At 47.6% G+C, this 18,576-nt stretch overlaps 1 protein-coding gene across 1 annotated transcript; it reads left to right on the forward strand.

Moving 5' to 3' along the window:
- Window positions 1-3,241: 3,241 nt before the first annotated feature.
- OGG1 (8-oxoguanine DNA glycosylase) lies at window positions 3,242-18,568 on the forward strand. The gene is made up of 7 exons (XM_035106894.2): window positions 3,242-3,540; window positions 8,658-9,031; window positions 10,792-10,971; window positions 12,499-12,680; window positions 14,499-14,646; window positions 15,925-15,974; window positions 16,972-18,568. Exons 1-7 carry the CDS (start codon window positions 3,290-3,292, stop codon window positions 17,077-17,079), a joined length of 1,293 nt encoding a protein of 430 aa, XP_034962785.1. The 5' UTR covers window positions 3,242-3,289; the 3' UTR covers window positions 17,080-18,568.
- Window positions 18,569-18,576: the final 8 nt, after the last annotated feature.

Raw genomic sequence — 18,576 nt, forward strand, 5'->3', positions numbered from 1 at the left:
CATTCTTGGTCTGAAAGCATGGAGTTGTGTAGCTAGAGTCAACTCTAAAGGTAAAGGGACCCCTGACCATTAGGTCCAGTCGTGACCGACTCTGGGGTTGCGCTCTCATCTCGCATTATTGGCCGAGGGAGCCGGCGTATAGCTTCCAGGTCATGTGGCCAGCATGACAAAGCCGCTTCTGGTAAACCAGAGCAGCACATGGAAACGCCGTTTACCTTCCCGCTGTAGCGGTTCCTATTTATCTACTTGCATTTTGACGTGCTTTCGAACTGCTAGGTTGACAGGAGTCAACTCTACTGCCAGGGTAAAAACACCACTGCTGCCATTATTTTCTGTTCATTTAGCACTAACAAGATGTGCCCAAGTGCTGTTGTAGGAGTGATTTTGGTAACCTCATTTCCTTTTTTAAAAAAGTAACCACCAGAAACAACATGGATAAGGTACCTTTTTTTAACAAACGCTATGTTGCTCTTACCCCGCTCACTCCAGGGAGCTCAAAGCAGTTTATATACCGGTGTATATGGTTCTCAAGGGGCCTCCCATCCTGGCAGCTCACAAAACCAGGCGTGGTTAGATTCATTCAGCAGTAGAAGTGCATCAGATCATTCTCTGAGCCACATTTTGGGATAGTGATGCTGAAAGTCACTACAGCCTTTAAAAAATAGCACTTTTTAAAAACCCACTTGAGAGTCCCATGGACTGCAAGAAGATCAAACCTATCCATTCTTAAGGAAATCAGCCCTGAGTGCTCACTGGAAGGACAGATTGTGAAGCTGAGGCTCCAATACTTTGGCCACCTCATGAGAAGAGAAGAATCCTTGGGAAAGACCTTGATGTTGGGAAAGATGGAGGGCACTAGGAGAAGGGGGCGACAGAGGACGAGATGGTTGGACAGTGTTCTCGAAGCTACGAGACATGAGTTTGACCAAACTGCGGGAGGCAGTGCAAGAGAGGAGTGCCTGGTGTGCTATGGTCCATGGGGTCACGAAGAGTCGGACACGACTAAACGACTAAACAACAAAAACCCACTTTATTCTATGGAGAGCCTTCCAATCATCTTAACTAATTCTTGCACACTGTACATGGCGTGTTTTAGGAATTGAATCTCCACATTTCCAACAGCAACATAATTTCTCCTACTTTGTCCCTGTTGTAGAGAATTGAACGCTATACATTGCACTCATGAGATGACAAATGTACAGAGAGGGGAACGCTTCCTTGTCATGACAGGAGCCATTTTCCAGACCAGGGATAAGGGCCAAGGAAGGGTCATTCCTTGAGGGAGGGAGAGGAAAATCCCCAATCCAGACTGTCTCCGGGAAACGCCCCCACCTCCCTTTTGCATAAGTCTCACCTAAGCACCCTTACAATCTCTCCAAATAAATGCCTTAAGTAAATAGGGTCTCGCAACACTGGTATTTCCACCCTCCACCCTCCTGGCTAAATCTCCACGTCAAAGCATTCCTTCCCAAAAAGAAGATATTGGGAACCTAAAATCCTTTTTCTGATCCAATAAAACTATGGTCTTATAGAAAGGTTTATGTTATTGAATGTATAAAAAGAAAGCTATGGCTGTGAATGTATTCTTTTATATATACTGGAAATGTCAAGACTTTTAAGTGTTTCACTCACGTCCATATAAACTTGTATCTGTCTGTATTGCTAAAATGTAACTTGCCTCCTTTCCCATTTACCACAACGCCATCTAGCTTGTCTAATAATAATGACACCAATACACAACTCAGTGAAGAAAAACTATAAAAGTCGGGGAAATCCTTTGTTCTGGGTTCTTCACTCCATCTTGCTACTTGAGAGCGGAACCGCTGTTGCAACAGCTTTTTATTTTGTCTTAGAATAAATCGCTTTTGAATTATGGTGCTGGAGGAGACTCTTGAGAGTCCCATGGACTGCAAGAAGATTAAACCTATCCATTCTTAAGGAAATCAGCCCTGAGTGCTCATTGGAAGGACAGATCCTGAAGCTGAGGCTCCAATACTTTGGCCACCTCATGAGAAGAGAAGAATCCTTGGAAAAGACCCTGATGTTGGGAAAGATTGAGGGCACTAGGAGAAGGGGACGACAGAGGACGAGATGGTTGGACAGTGTTCTCGAAGCTACCAACATGAGTTTGACCAAACTGTGGGAGGCAGTGCAAGACAGGAGTGCCTGGCATGCTATGGTCCATGGGGTCACGAAGAGTCGGACACGACTAAACGACTAAACAACAACAACAACAAATTGCCTTGCTTTTTAGGAAGTCCTGGTGTGGTCTCTGTCATTTCGCTGTCAGTAAGAGCTCCTAATTTGTACCTCTTGCTGAGGTTCTTGGACTCCTCCTGGGTCAGAACCCTTCCTTCTCTGGGTCTTCAAGCCCCCCCCCCCAAATTGCTATTTCATCCCCCATCTCACAACCTGATCTGCATTCAGGTCTGTGGGACCAACAAGTCTGTGAAAGAGACTTGATGAGAAGCGATGCTTCAGAGTGTCTTTTCAGTGCGGAATTGTATCTTGGGTGGTGGCAGTAACGTGGACACAAACCCCTTTCCCAACGGGGTGTGCACCACAACCTTGATTTGAGAAAAGGAAGCCCAAGTGCCAATTCACACTTCTCTTTCGGGTGGGAGATATGAATTTTATTTGGTTTCAGCCTGAAGGCAAACTCTTACAAGAGTTTTTATCGTGTTTTTAATAATCTGTTGGGAGTCGCCCAGAGTGGCTGGGGAAAACCCAGCCAGATGGGCGAGGTATAAATAACAAATTATTATTATTATTATTATTATTATTATTATTATTATTATTATTATGGTCTCCACTGCGGGACTTTCAGCAATAGATATACAGTGTATTGAATGGGGTAAGCAGAGAGAAAGGACTTCCCCAACCATCTGTCCATGTTGTGGCCATATGGATAAAAGATATAGAAAATACTATCTATCTCAAACTACAGATAAATAGATATAGTGTAACAGGTAGAGTGTAATATTTACTAGATATTACTAGATATATAACAGACCTGGGCGGGGGGAAAGCAACCTCCCCTCCCTCCCATTTTGTGGCCATTTCTCCTGAGAGGCCTAGCTCGCTGCGCCCGCCCAACTCCCAGGCGCAGGAACGGGCTTCTCAGGGACGCCTCCCGGACCAGTACTTCCGCCCACTCGAGCCACAGAGAATGCCCCAGCGGCCTAGAGCGGGCAGCGCCGGAGCTACGTCTACACCTGCGCGATCCCTCCTCCGAACTCGGTGGAGAGCGAGGGGGGCGGTGGGGGGGAGGGAAACCAACAAGAACTCTATGGTGATTTTGCGGGCTTCGGAGCTGCTCTGGTCTCGCGCTCAGCTGCTGCTGCAACGGCGGCGCCTGCGGCAGGAGCAGCATCCCCGCGTCCACCCCGAAGGCGGCGGCGGCGGAAGCTGCAGCAGCAGAAGCAACGGCATGGACTCTCGCCCGGCCCCGCTGCCTCGCGCTACCCCCTGGCGCTCCCTGCCTTGCCCGCGCGCCCAACTCCGCCTCGACCTGGTGCTCTGTGGCGGGCAGACCTTCCGGTTAGTGCGCCCCCTGGCGGCTCCCGAGCGCAGAATGGGAGCCTGCTAGAAAGGGTGTCCCGTCCACCCCCCACCCCGCCAATCTCTTGCTCCCTCCCTTGTATTCCAAGGTGCCCCTCTCTTGCTGCCCCCCCCCCAATGCCTGCTCGCCCTCCCTTGGGTTGCCGCCTTCTCTCTCTCCTCTTTCTGCAAGGCTCTTGTGCAGTGCAGCTTTTCCTCGTTGGCATGGAGATGGAGATGGAGATGAAGCTGCGCGTCCGAAAGGCACAAAAAAAGCCTCCATATATAAATATGGCCAACTCTGCCCTCTTGCCGATTGCTCTGCATTGCGCTTTCAGCAAAGCACCATTGTGTTTCCCCCACGGAACCTCAAGATCACCTGCCCGCCGCCTGCAAATTCTTTGCATCCTGGCCACAGGCTTGCAAAGGATGGGTTGCTTACTTATTATGGCAACTGCTCTCTTTTTTAATTATTCGGAAGGGGAGAGAGAATCCGCTTTGAAAAAGTGGACACTTATATAGACTGGTGGGCTACTGCACAATTCTAACCAGGGCTGTTTTTTTCTAGAAAAAGGTGCTGGAACTCACCATGAACACCTTTCTTAGAACAGCAATGGCAGCCACCTGAGAGGTGCTGGAACTGAGCTCCTGTGAGTCCCCCCTGGGGGAAAAGCCCTGATTCTAACAGTGTCTACTCAGAAGTACGTCCTATTGAATTCAGTGGGGCTTACTCCCGGATAGGTGAAGTTAGGATTGCAGCTTTAACTCCACTTCTCTCCTGCTCCCCACAACCATCTGCGGAAAGCAGCTGTGATCAGCGTTAGAACCTCATACAGCCGTACCTTGGTTTTCGAACAGAATGTGTTCCGGAAGTCCGTTCGATTAGTTTCCAATTGTGCAGGTGCGCCAGAAATGATAGTGGAAGCCTTATCAGATGTTCGGCTTCCGAAAAAATGTTCAGAAACCGAAACACTCACTTTCTGTTTTCAGTCGTTTAGGAACTGAAACGTATGAGTACCAAGGTGTTCGACAACCAAGGTACGACTATGTTGTTGTTTAGTCGTTTAGTCGTGTCCGACTCTTCGTGACCCCATGGACCATAGCACGCCAGGCACTCCTCTCTTGCACTGCCTCCCGCAGTTTGGTCAAACTCATGTTCGTAGCTTCGAGAACACTGTCCAACCATCTTGTCCTCTGTCGTCCCCTTCTCCTAGTGCCCTCAATCTTTCCCAACATCAGGGTCTTCTTCAAGGATTCTTCTCTTCTCATGAGGTGGCCAAAGTATTGGAGCCTCAGCTTCACGATCTGTCCTTCCAGGGAGCACTCAGGGCTGATTTCCTTAAGAATGGATAGGTTTGATCTTCTTGCAGTCCATGGGACTCTCAAGAGTCTCCTCCAGCACCATAATTCAAAAGCATCAATTCTTCAGCGATCAGCCTTCTTTATGGTCCAGCTCTCACTTCCATACATCGCTACTGGGAAAACCATAGCTTTAACTATACGGACCTTTGTCGGCAAGGTGATGTCTCTGCTTTTTAAGATGCTGTCTAGGTTTGTCATTGCTTTTCTCCCAAGAAGTAGGCGTCTTTTAATTTCGTGACTGCTGTCACCATCTGCAGTGATCAAGGAGCCCAAGAAAGTAAAATCTCTCACTGCCTCCATTTCTTCCCCTTCTATTTGCCAGGAGGTGATGGGACCAGTGGCCATGATCTTGGTTTTTTTGATGTTGAGCTTCAGACCATATTTTGCGCTCTCCTCTTTCACCCTCATTAAAAGATTCTTTAATTCCTCCTCGCTTTCTGCCATCAAGGTTGTGTCATCTGCATATCTGAGGTTGTTGATATTTCTTCCGGCAATCTTAATTCCGGCTTGGGATTCATCTAGTCCAGCCTTTCGCATGATGAATTCTGCATATAAGTTAAATAAGCAGGGAGACAATATACAACCTTGTCGTACTCCTTTCCCAATTTTGAACCAATCAGTTGTTCCATATCCAGTTCTAACTGTAGCTTCTTGTCCCACATAGAGATTTCTCAGGAGACAGATGAGGTGATCAGGCACTCCCATTTCTTTAAGAACTTGCCAAAGTTTGCTGTGGTCGACACAGTCAAAGGCTTTTGCATAGTCAATGAAGCAGAAGTAGACGTTTTTCTGGAACTCTCTAGCTTTCTCCATAATCCAGCGCATGTTTGCTATTTGGTCTCTGGTTCCTCTGCCCTTTCAAAATCCAGCTTGCACTTCTGGGAGTTCTCGGTCCACATACTGCCTAAGCCTGCCTTGTAGAATTTTAAGCATAACCTTGCTAGCGTGTGAAATGAGCGCAATTGTGCGGTAGTTGGAGCATTCTTTGGCACTGCCCTTCTTTGGAATTGGGATGTAGACTGATCTTCTCCAATCCTCTGGCCATTGCTGAGTTTTCCAAACTTGCTGGCATATTGGGTGTAGCACCTTAACAGCATCATCTTTTAAAATTTTAAATAGTTCAGCTGGAATATCATCACTTCCACTGGCCTTGTTATTAGCAGTGCTTTCTAAGGCCCATTTGACTTCACTCTCCAAGATGTCTGGCTCAAGGTCAGCAACCACACTACCTGGGGTGTACGAGACTTCCATATCTTTCTGGTATAATTCCTCTGTGTATTCTTGCCACCTCTTCTTGATGTCTTCTGCTTCTGTTAGGTCCTTACCACTTTTGTCCTTGATTATGGTATTCTTTGTACGAAATGTTCCTTTCATATCTCCAATTTTCTTGAACAGATCTCTGGTTTTCCCCATTCTATTGTTTTCCTCTATTTCTTTGCATTGCTCATTTAAGAAGACCCTCTTGTCTCTCCTTGCTGTTTTTTGGAAATCTGCATTCAGTTTCCTGTATCTTTCCCTATTTCCCTTGCATTTTGCTTGCCTCCTCTCCTCCGCTATTTGTAAGGCCTCGTTGGACAGCCATTTTGCTTTCTTGCATTTCCTTTTCCTTGGGATGGTTTTCGTTGCTGCCTCCTGTATAATGTTACGAGCCTCCATCCATAGTTCTTCAGGCACTCTGTCCACCAAATCTAAATCCTTAAACCTGTTCCTCACTTCCACTGTGTATTCATAAGGGATTTGATTCAGATTGTATGGCCCAGTGGTTTTTCCTACTTTCTTCAGTTTAAGCTGGAATTTTGCTATAAGAAGCTGATGATCTGAGTTACAGTCAGCTCCAGGTCTTGTTTTTGCTGACTGTATAGAGCTTCTCCATCTTTGGCTGCAGAGAATATAATCAATATAATCAATCTGATTTCGATGCTGCCCATTTGGTGATATCCATGTGTAGAGTCGTCTCTTGTGTTGTTGGAAGAGAGTGTTTGTGATGACCAGCTTGTTCTCTTGACAGAACTCTATTAGCCTTTGCCCTGCTTCATTTTGAACTCCAAGGCCAAACTTGCCAGTTGTTCCTTTTATCTCTTGATTCCCTTTTATCTCTTGATTCCCATCCAGCTTACCTCCATTCATGGTTCTTACATTCCAGGTTCCTATGCAATATTTTTCTTTACAGCATCGGACTTTCATCAGCTCTGAATCTACTTGTACTTGTCCTCCGCTCTTCCTCAGTAGCATGTTGGACGCCTTCCGACCTGAGGGGCTCATCTTCCAGCGTCATAACTTTTATATGCCTGTTGTCTTTGTCCATGGAGTTTTCTTGGCAGGGATACTGGAGTGGCTTGCCAGTTCCTTCTCCAGGTGGATCACGTTTAGTCAAAACTCTCCACTATGACCTGTCCATCTTGGGTGGCCCTGCATGGCATAGCTCATAGCTTCTCTGAGTTATTCAAGCCCCTTCGCCACGACAAGGCATTGATCCATGAAGGGGAGTTGTTGGGAATCACAAGTAGGAACAGTGCTCTTGTGCTAGGGACCTGCTTGTGGGCTTCCAGTGGACCTCTGGCTGTTAGTGGCAGCCCCACAACTTGAATGACTTGAAAGAGGATTAGAGAAATGCATGGAGTATAGGGCTATCGGCGGCTACTAGCTACAGTGGAAATGTTCCTCCTCCACTGCCAGGCAGTAATGCTTCTGAACACCAGTTGGTGGAAACCACAGGAGGGGAGAGTGCTTTTGCACTCAGGTCCTGCTTCCCTATTTCCCCCCAGGCATCTGCTTGGCCACTGTGTGAACAGGATGCTGGACTAGATGGGCCTTTGGCCTGATCCAACAGGCCTCTTGGTATGTTTTTATCCTCCAGCATCTCCAGGTAGGAGCTGGAAAAGGCTTTATTTGTGAATCTATGGGAAGCTACTGCCTACCACTACAGAGCCAGGTGGTCTGAGTACATAGCTTCCAAAAGTCTGCATTATTGATCAATAGTGTTTTGATTCAGTTCTTTTAAAAAAACCGCAAACCATAGAATCATAGAATCATAGAGTTGGAAGAGACCACAAGGGCCATCCAGTCCAACCCCCTGCCGAGCAGGAAACACCATCAAAGCATTCTTGACATATGCCTGTCAAGCCTCTGCTTAAAGACCTCCAAAGAAGGAGACTCCACCACACTCCTTGGTAGCAAATTCCACTGCCGAACAGCTCTTACTGTCAGGGAGTTCTTTCTAATGTTTAGGTGGAATCTTCTTTCTTGTAGTTTGAATCCATTGCTCCGTGTCCACTTCTCTGGAGCAGCAGAAAACAAATGTCCTGCTTCTAATCAAATACAGGTCTTCATGAAGTAGAATAAGCAAATCTTTCTCAGTTATTTGAATTCCTTTGTGAAGGATCACAGGACCCCAGAACATCACCTGCCTAGGATGTTATTATCCCTTTGGGCTGCTACAGAACTCGGAGGATACAATGCTGAATAGAAAGTTAATAAAGGAGCCATTTTTTGCAGCTTGGGGGGACGCATTTGGTGTCAGAAGAGTGTGCGTGTGAAACAAGGCACCGTGTAGTTGGCGGAAATGTACTGTAGGATAGCGTAGCATGGCTCTCTGATTCTGTGGCTGTGAGGTGGTGACGGGCCTTGTGACTCCAAAGACCCAGGTCTTGCCACCTTCTGGAGCGTGAAGGGAAAGGCGGAGGAAGGGCTGGGTTAGCTTCTCCAAACTGTAGTCGGTCTGTCCCTGCTGCTAACTAGCCTTGCGTTCCTCTCAGGTGGTCCGAAACCAGCCCTGGCTACTGGACTGGTGTGCTGGCAGGACGTGTCTGGACCCTCACCCAGTCCGAAGAACAGCTCTGGTACACGGTTCATGAAGAGGAGAAGGAGGACGGAAGCAGAGAAGAAGACAGCCTCTCTGAGCCACCGCTGAAGAAAGGCAGGAAGCAAGCGCAGCCCGAAGCCATCCGTGCTGGTACCAGCGAGCGCCCGGGCGGCCATTTGTCAGGAGAGCTGGTCCGGGGGACGGACGGGCTGACTCCCTCACAAATCCTCCAGGATTATTTCCAGCTGCATGTCAACTTGTCTGCGTTGTACCAGGGCTGGTCCTATGTGGACTCTCATTTCCGAGAAGTGGCCATCAAGTTCCCAGGTAGGTGAGGTTCAGGGTGCCATTGCAACTCGATTAACTGTGATGGCACGAGTGAAGGATAACTTACGTGATGGGGGAGAGAGAGAGAGGAGTGGGTGCGGTTTTCCCCAGTTAGTTAGTTCACCAGCACATCTCAGGAGACGGAGGCAGGTGGCCTTGGTCTTTTTGGTGTTTCCTTTACCTGGGACTACTAGAGCTACGTCAGGAGTGCATCGCACAATCCCAAATGCACACATTTTCACACAGAAGCAGGTGTGAGACTTGGACTCCCAATCATTTTAAGTTCATTTCCCCCTTCTTATTTTAAGGGAATAACATGCCTTGTCCTTCTGGCTGCAGCAAGGTCTTTGGATACATGCAGACAAGCAATGCTAAAGAAGGAGTCTATTGTTCTGATCGCTATATGTAGCCCTAGTGTTTGCAACGACGACTTTCTACTGCCACATTTGAAAAGTCCAGAAATCTGCTGCAAAGTCACCTCTATCCAGCACCAACAATAAGTTAAATCTCATTACAGTACTTGTATAAATAATGCCAACTAGGTACATTTGCTCAGTTTGCTAATTTTTGCTAATTTTTGCTAAAAGTCTTCTGCTTTTAATGGAAGATTTTGAGGAGGTCCTGGATTCCCCTTTCAGGCCAACAAACCACAAGCCTACTTGGCCTCTTCTTCCCTCTCCGCAAGGAATATGCTTCTTGTATTTCACAATCCAGGTGAAACTCGGGAAATTAGAATATCGCCGAAAAGTGCATTTATTTCAGTAATGCAACTTATTTTTTTCTCTCTTTTAATTTTTACAAATGCTTTCTTCTGGAAATTCCACAGTAATAAAACAAATAGTTACAAGAATACAAAAAGTAAACATCGCTATTACATTTCATTTATCATTGACCCGCCTAACGACAAATAATTACAATTACAAATAAAGGCTTGACATATCTTGCTTTGCATGTCATGCATCTACTGTATCTCATATATTGGTTTCACCTTTTAAGTTGCATTACTGAAATAAATGCACTTTTCGAAGATATTCTAATTTTCTGAGTTTCACCTGTATGTTGCCTACGTGTCTTCAACCCTGGTTTGCTGCCTCAGGGACTAGAAACTTTGTTTTTTTTTTGGGGGGGGGTGTTTAAAACGCCCTGTACCTGATAATGAATGGCCCTTAGCCAGTGGCACTTAGCCACTGAGAGTCATCAATCTGGGGGCACTCTTTTCAGCTTATTTGAAAAGTGTGTGTGTGTGTGTGTTTCGAGCTCTATCAGTTAGGTGGGTGTTTGTTGCCTCCCTCCCACCCTCTTGTCAGCAAGAGTCAGCGTAGTGTGGTGGTTAAGAGCGGTGGGGCGGGGGGGGGAATGGTGGGAGGGTGCTGTATTGTATTATATTTTTTGTTTGTATTTCTTTGAAATATAGTGTATTTTCTTTGAAATCAATGTACAAGATGGATTGTATGGATTGTTTTAATCTAATAAAATTTTCTTTTCTATAATAATAATAATAATAATAATAATAATAATAATAATAATAGCGGTAGACTCGTAATCTGGGGAACTGGGTTCGCTTCCCTGCTCCTCCACATGCAGCTGCTGGGTGACCTTGGGCTAGTCACACTTCTCTGAAGTCTCTCAGCCTCACTCACCTCACAGAGTGTTTGTTGTGGGGGAGGAAGGGAAAGGAAAATGTTAGCCGCTTTGAGACTCCTTGGGTAGTGATAAAGAGGGATATCCAATCCAAACTCTTCTTCTTCTTGTCTTCTCAGGGGTACGGGTGCTGCGACAGGACCCCGTAGAATGCCTCTTCTCCTTCATCTGCACCTCCAACAACCATTTGTCGCGCATCACCAACATGATCCAGCATCTGTGCCAGGTCTTTGGGCGCCGCCTCTGTCAGCTGGACACCAAGACGTACCACGCATTCCCCTCGCTGCAGGCAATGGCAGGTAAGGATGCTCTTCCTGGGTGACCCAAGAGGAATCTGGACTCAAACTGCAGGGAGGTTACTGTCCCTTAACAACTGTGCATGGAATATGGCGACGTGCTATGAAATCTTTGCCTTGAGTAGCTTTTACCTGCTGCCTTTGTTGGCGCTGCTTCTCGAGTAAAGACGGCAAATTTATTGACCGTTGCAGAAACTGAGATCGCTGATGTATGGAATTATCCAAAGGGGCCTCCTGTGGAGGATTGGCTGACATTCTTTTGAGAGACTAAAAAGGGAGCGAGTGGCGCTATGGTCTAAACCACTGAGCCTCTTGGGCTTGCCGGTCTGAAGATTGGCAGTTCGAATCCTCATGACTGGGTGAGCTCCCGTTGCTCTGTCCGAGCTCCTGCCAGCCTAGCAGTTTGAAAGCACGCCAGTGCAAGTAGATAAATGGGTACTGCTGCGGCAGGAAGGAAGCAAGACAAGCACCACACCCATAGCTGCCAAGTACCCCGTTTTCCCCGGGAAACCCCCGTATTTTCTTACCGTTTCCCGCAGGTGTCCTGAATGGCAAAATACCCCGTATTCCCCCGGATTACGGAGCTCCTGCCAGCGGCCATGTTCTTCAGGTGCCGCGCCGGCACCAGAAGTCGCTTCTACGCACTTCCGGACATGCGTAGAAGTGACTTCCGATGCCGCTGTGCCCATTTCCAAAATGTTTGCAGCGCCAGAAGTCGCTTCTACACATGTCTGGAAGTACGTAGAAGCGACTTCTGGCACTGCGGACATTTTGGAAATGGGCACAGTGGCATCGGAAGTAGCTTCTACACATGTCCAGTGCGTAGAAGCTACTTCCGGTGCCGCGGCGCTGCTGATCCCAGATTTTTCAATCCTGAATTTGGCACCTATGACCACACCCCTAGTCGCCTTTGACTGGACATAACCGTCCAGGGGTCCTTTGCCTTTTTGCCTTAATGTTGGTTTAAGCAGGGTAAATCTCCCGAGGCTTAGGAAAGGATAGCCTATAACAAATTCCATTTGGATACACGGAATTAATTTTGTTTGTTTATTTGTGTTTTATTGAGAGTATTGCAGTGAGTTAAATTAAATAAGAAAGAGAAGAGAAAAAGAAAAAAAACATTAAAAGCATTAAAAAACAGGAAAACAATAACAAAATAACAAAAATATATAATTAAGGTTGCAGAACTATGTAGTACATATGTAAATAGATAAACTTATTTTCCCCCCCTCAAGTATACTTGGTTCATCAGTCATTATGGTGTCGATGAATAGGTTCCACATAGATACATGGGATTAATATATTTGTTTTTTGGCATGTGGAGCATGCGTGTTACAGTGGCATTGCTTCGTAGCTGACCTGCAAGCTGTGCGTTCTTCTTTTCTTTTAGAGGACTGGTTAATTGACCAATGTTGTGTTAGCCATTTCTTTTAGGAAATAATAATGGCTGCCAGACATACGTCTTAGAGTCTAGACGGCCGTAGCGTTTCTTCAAAAGGGTGCCATCCTTCTTTGGGTGTCCTGTTGCAGGAGCAGACACAGAAGCCCGGCTGCGGGACCTTGGTTTCGGATATCGGGCGAGGTTTGTTAGCGAGAGTGCCCGCGCTGTTCTGAAGACGCTTGGTGGTGCTGCCGGATTGCAGCAATTGAGAGCTGTTCCTTATGAACAGGCTCGACATGCCTTGTGTACGCTGCCTGGAGTGGGAGCCAAGGTGAGTACAAATTAGGTGCCTTATCCCTCTGTTATTGTTGCCCACCTGGCGCCTCTGTTAACATCTTTTGGGTGCCAGGTAAAGACTTGGGGTTGATGCTGTTTAGTTACTAAGCGTGCTACCCAACGTTCCTGTGGCTTTTACAGGGCTTGTTTCATTCTGCTTCTACGGCGTATTGTATTTTATGTTTTCAATGCGTTGAAAGTCAATTGGAGACCTTCATGTAACAAGCAAACTAACAAGTTTGAAGATGGTGTTGATAATTTTAACAATAGTTGTATTTTATTTTATTGTTCTTTCCGGGCTGAATGTTGTTCCTGATTTGTGTTATAGTAGGGTAGGAGGGGGGGGGACCACACATCTTGCAACCAATGTGCCCCTTTGATTTCACATAATACATGGGTAAAGGTAAAGGCGCCCTTGACCATCAGGTCCAGTCGTGTCCGACTCTGGGGTTGCGGCGCTCATCTTGCTCTATAGGCCGAGGGAGCCGATGTTTGTCCACAGACAGCTTCCGGGTCATGTGGCCAGCATGACAAAGCTGCTTCTGGCGAACCAGAGCAGCGCACAGAAACGCCATTTACCTTCCCGCCGGAGCGGTACCTATTTATCTACTTGCACTTTGATGTGCTTTCGAACTGCTAGGTGGGCAGGAGCTGGGACCGAGCAACGGGAGCTCACCCCATTGCAGGTATTCGAACCGCCAACCTTCTGATCAGCAAGCCCTAGACTCTGTGGTTTAACCCACAGCGCCACCTGGGTCCCTGGGTAGACAAGTCTAAAAAGCCCAGGACGCAAATTTTCACAGCCCTCTAACAGCTAAGGGGGCTCATTTACCAGAAGTAAATGGGACCCAGGTGGTGCTGTGGTTAAATCACTGAGCCTAGGGTTTGCTGATCAGAAGGTCGGCGGTTCGAATCCTTGTGACGGGGTGAGCTCCCGTTGCTTGGTCCCAGCTCCTGCCAACCTAGCAGTTCGAAAGCACGTCAAAATGCAATTAGATAAGAACCGCTACAGCGGGAAGGTAAACGGCGTTTCCATGTGCTGCTCTGGTTTGCCAGAAGCGGCTTTGTCATGCTGGCCACTTGACCTGGAAGCTATACGCCGGCTCCCTCGGCCAATAATGTGAGATGAGCGCGCAACCCCAGAGTCGGTCACGACTGGACCTAATGGTCAGGGGTCCCTTTACCTTTACCTTTAATGTATTTAGCGTTAATTCTGGAAGTGTATACTCAATTCTGACCAAATTAAGCCCCCCAGAGTTGAATATTAATGTATTTGAAATTTGCTTCTCATTCTTGTACTGATATATTAAAATGATAGTTAGGCCTTAAGGATGCCTCATTTCGCTGATTAAAGGGGAAGAGAATTAAGGTTTTATGGCCATATTTGGGCGAGTCGTACAGATGTATATTTTGGCATTGGTTGCCAGGTGTGAAATATGAAATATATTGGCATTATCTTCAAGCTCTCCTACCCCACTTAATACTGCTGGTTCTTGCTATGTGCTAATGTTGTTACATGGTTTTCAATTTATTATGAATGACACATTGTGAATTTATACGCTGGGAAACACCTCGGGCGGGTTTGATCCTAAAAGGCAGCTTACTACATTTTGAAGGAAATGAATGAATGAATACATAAATAAATAAATAAATATGGCACAAGGGCTGTAGTTGTGCTTTGAGAGAAGGGGGTGGTAGGGGAGGGGACTGTTTGAACTTTGACACATGGCTGCCTGTCTGTAGCTGTGTGTCCTCCAGCAATGGCAAACAAAGGCCGCTATCGTGGTGCAACTGTCTTCGCTTCCCTTCGCAGGTGGCCGACTGTGTGTGCCTCATGTCTCTGGACAAGGCGGAGGCCGTGCCGGTGGACACCCATATATGGCAGGTTGCCAAGCGGTACTACGGCCAAGAGCTCGGCATGGGGGCCCGCAGTGTGACCGAGCGGGTGCACAGAGAGATCGGTGAGGGCCAGTGGGGTCAGGAGCCTGCCTCTTGTGAACCAGAGCTGAGCACAGCCCCAACCCCTTCCTGGATTTCGGTTCAGAATGCAGCCTCAGACTTGCATTACACATTGGGACCCTTGCCACAGCGGGTGGCGCTGTGGTCTAAACCAGTGGTCCTCAACCTTGGGCCTCCAGCTGTTTTCGGACTACAATTCCCATCATCCCTGACCACTGATCTGCTAGCTAGGGAACATGGGAGTTGTAGGCCAAAAACATCTGGAGGCCCAAGGTTGAGGACCACTGGTCTAAACCACTGAGCCTCTTGGGCTTGCTGATCGGAAGGTTTGAATCCTCACGACGGAGTGAGCTCCCGTTGCTCTGTCTTAGCTCCTGCCAACCTAGCAGTTCGAAAGCACTCCAGTGCAAGTGGATAAACAGGTACCGCTGCGGCGGGAAGCTAAACAGCATTTCTGTGCGCTTTGGCTTCCATCACGGTGTCTCATTGCACCAGAAGCAGTTTAGTGCTTCTGGCCACATGACTCGGAAAGCTGTCTGTGGACAAATGCCGGCTCCCTCGGCCTGAAAAGCGAGATGAGTGCCGCAACCCCATAGTCTCCTTTGACTGGACTTAACCGTCCAGGGGTCCTTTAGGTCCCACTGCTTGCTGCTGTATACTGCCGGCATAACTTTAAAACAAGGTGACGATGACAAAGTGGGCAGCAATGCCCACTCCTTCAGAAAAGCGCCAGAAAATACACAGTTCATTTGCTTGAGGCTTCATCAAATAGGGGGGTTGATGGTTTGCTGAGATGCCACTCAACTGTGGCTGCTCAGTTGCAGCTTCTCAAACTCGCTCTCGCCTTCCTCCCAAAAAGCAGGGGGCAGCAGAGCCCTTTCAGTTATGGAACAAGTTAGAACCAGTCATTGCCAATTGCTGCAAGTGATTTGTCAGGGACCTCCTCTCCTAAATATCAAGAGATTAGGGCTCTAATCTCCAGAACGGGGGTGGGAACATCTGTGTAGGTAGATAGGAAGCATTCTGGCCAATGCAAGCCAAGGAAGAGACATCGCCATGTTTTGGCGGTAAAACACCTTCTTTGAGTACAGAAAGTCCCATGTTTTATCCAGTCCTGGAGAGGCAGGGCAGACAGTACACAGCTAGATGGACCCAACGGGTCTTGCTTGGTATAAGGGATCTTCCTTTGAAGAATTGGTTGTGTCAATCCACTCACTTGTCAAGGCAGCTTGTTGCCTTCCAGCTCACTAAGGCTGCCCTCTCGACTGCTCTGCCTTCAGGGAACTTCTTCCGGAGCCTGTGGGGGCCATATGCTGGATGGGCACAAGCGGTGAGTAAATGAGTGAAAAATCCTCTTCTTTTTTTCTTCTGCGGCTTTGTGCAAGGCCATGCGTAAGAAGGGAACGCACAAGAACAGCTAGATCGTCCAACTGCAGGAATTGGCTTGAGGGTAAAGTAATTCAGAATTGTAAGAATCTTAGCTTTCATTGATTTTGTTTTAAGGGCATCAGAGTGAATGGTCAGTGTCTGAGGATTATCTCAGAAGCAGAAACAAGTAAATCTGATCCAGCTTTTCTTGCCACAGCGACTTGTAGGGGAATATTTACTTCGTCTAGGCCAGACATAGGCAACCTTGGCTCTCCAGATGTTTTGGAACTACAACTCCCATGAACACTGGCCCTGTTAGCTAGGGATCATGGGAGTTGTAGTTCCAAAACACCTGGAGAGCCAAGGTTGCCTATGCCTGGTCTAGGCTATGTTAAAACGTAACAAGAGACCTGCTGGACCAGACCCAAAGCTCACCCGGTTTAGCATCTTCCTTCCCATAATGGCCAGCCAGGTGCTCCCAGGAAGCTCGCAAGCAGGGCTTGGAGGCGATAGCTCTCCCCACTCCTCCCCAGCACTGGCGGAGGAAGAGGGGTGCGGGGGGAGCGCACCGCCCCGGCAGCGTGATCCCGGTGGGGTGCCATTGCGGCTGCCCCCCGGCCGTGCTGGGCGCCACGCCCCCAGGACGCACGCCAGCTCCGTCCCTGCCTGCTCTCTACCCCCCCCCCCCCCGGTGCTGGAGCATGCTCCCCAGTCATTGGTATTTTTGTGGAATACTGTACTTCCTCTGAACATTAGCGCCAACGTGGAGAACAGCCTCAGTGTAAAATTGCCAATTTGTGTAGAATTGGCATTTGCTTCTTCTGACACAGCTGGCAAAACTCTACCTGGCTCACACAGAAACCTACTTCCTCCTCTCTAGGGGGCCTATTTCCAAACCACCTCTCGTGAAAACGTTTTGTTTCCCCCCGCAATTCTGACTCTCTGCCCTCCTTCGCCAGGTTCTTTTTTGCGCCGATCTACGAAAGTACCAGGAATCTTCCGATCCGGATGCCAAGCACCGCTGTGTCAAAGTTGCCAGGAGCACCCTGCCTACCTTGACATCGTAACCTCTCCCACAGCCTCCTGTTTTGTGTGCCTGGCTTGGGCAAGTAAGAAAAACCATTTCCTCTACAGGGCTGGAGATGCATAGAAACATCCACACCAAGGCTGCCAGAGAGAGGCAGACAGGTGTGCTGTGGAGCTCTCCCCTTAGTTAAACTGCTGTTGTTTTTCCACCAGGGGTCCCTTGTGGTGGTTGTAAGCTTGATGTGTAACCGCAATGTATTATAGAATAGAATCCTCTCTTTTTTTTCTTGTTTCTGTGGCTTTGGTCATTTGCTTTGGCTTTGGGGCACAGTATTAAGTGTCGCGTAGGCCAGTTTCTCTGTTCCGGGCATTGGGGGGGGTGTGTGTGGTTCAGTCCCTCCTTATCAGAACCAGGGTCTTGGTTCTGTCGACCTAGACCTAGGAGTTACCTCACTTCAATAAGTATTTCTACACATAATGGATGTGTGATAGGTAGACTTGAAGGCCAGCTGCTGAGGGCTGGAGCCTCATCGATATAGGCAATTTTGGTGGGCCCTATTAAACTTTAATCTAGGTGTGGTTTAAAAGTTAGGCTAGAATGTCCTTTGAAATGAGAAGATTTTAAGTCGTGTGTGTGTACAAGGGAGCAGAGGTCACGCTTTTAACTCCACGGCGCTCTCATTTTGTACGTAACTTGTAAATGTACATGTTTGTATATACATACAACGGTGTCTTTGTGCATGTGCTCTGCAACGGCAAAACCCTCGCCGCTGGTTGGATTAAGGAATCCCCACTGCTTGCCAGGCATCAGTTTGTGCAGCAAAATACACTTTCACCCTGCTGGGCCTGAGGAACAAGTTCGTAATTAACTCAAGTCCCCTTACTTTCAGAGGGACCAAGGCTGAAATTGCAGGCATGCTTACCCAGGAGTAAGCCCCATTGAACCCAGTGGGATTTACTTCTGAGTAGAATTGTGTGGCTTATCAGGACCACTTTTAATTGAACTTGGGTTATTGTGTTTTGCTGGTGATCAGTTTTCTCGGGAGAGAACTAGCCATCCGCTGTCAAGGTGGGGATAGTGGAGAACGCCAAGTTGTTTGCTGGTAGTCCAGACACTAAAAATGGCTGCCATTTGAGCTGAAGCCCATCCCAAGAAGTTCCCCTCTTGCCTCCCTCCTGGCTTGATATTATATTCCCTGTTCCAACCACTGAAGAAGTACCTTCTGGCCTTGACAAGCAGGCCGCCTTCCCCCTCCCAACCTATATGCATCCATAAACACCTACCAACACATTCTAATCATGGCTCACCCCTCTGGCTTTTGCATCAACATAGTCTCCATCTGAAGGTACGCTCGTCTTGTTCTTGACGGGCCCAAGTTGAGTTTTCTTGCTTTATTGTAGTCTGGGCTTTTAATTCACCTCATTTTTTTTTCTGCTCAGTGAACCTAAAACATCTTATTCTATTAAACATTATCATCCCTTTTCTCGTCCTTCTTCCACTAATATGGAAAGTTGTTCCTGAATACATTCACTGTTAT

Source organism: Zootoca vivipara, chromosome 2, assembly GCF_963506605.1.
Source record: "Zootoca vivipara chromosome 2, rZooViv1.1, whole genome shotgun sequence".
Lineage (NCBI taxonomy): Eukaryota > Metazoa > Chordata > Lepidosauria > Squamata > Lacertidae > Zootoca > Zootoca vivipara.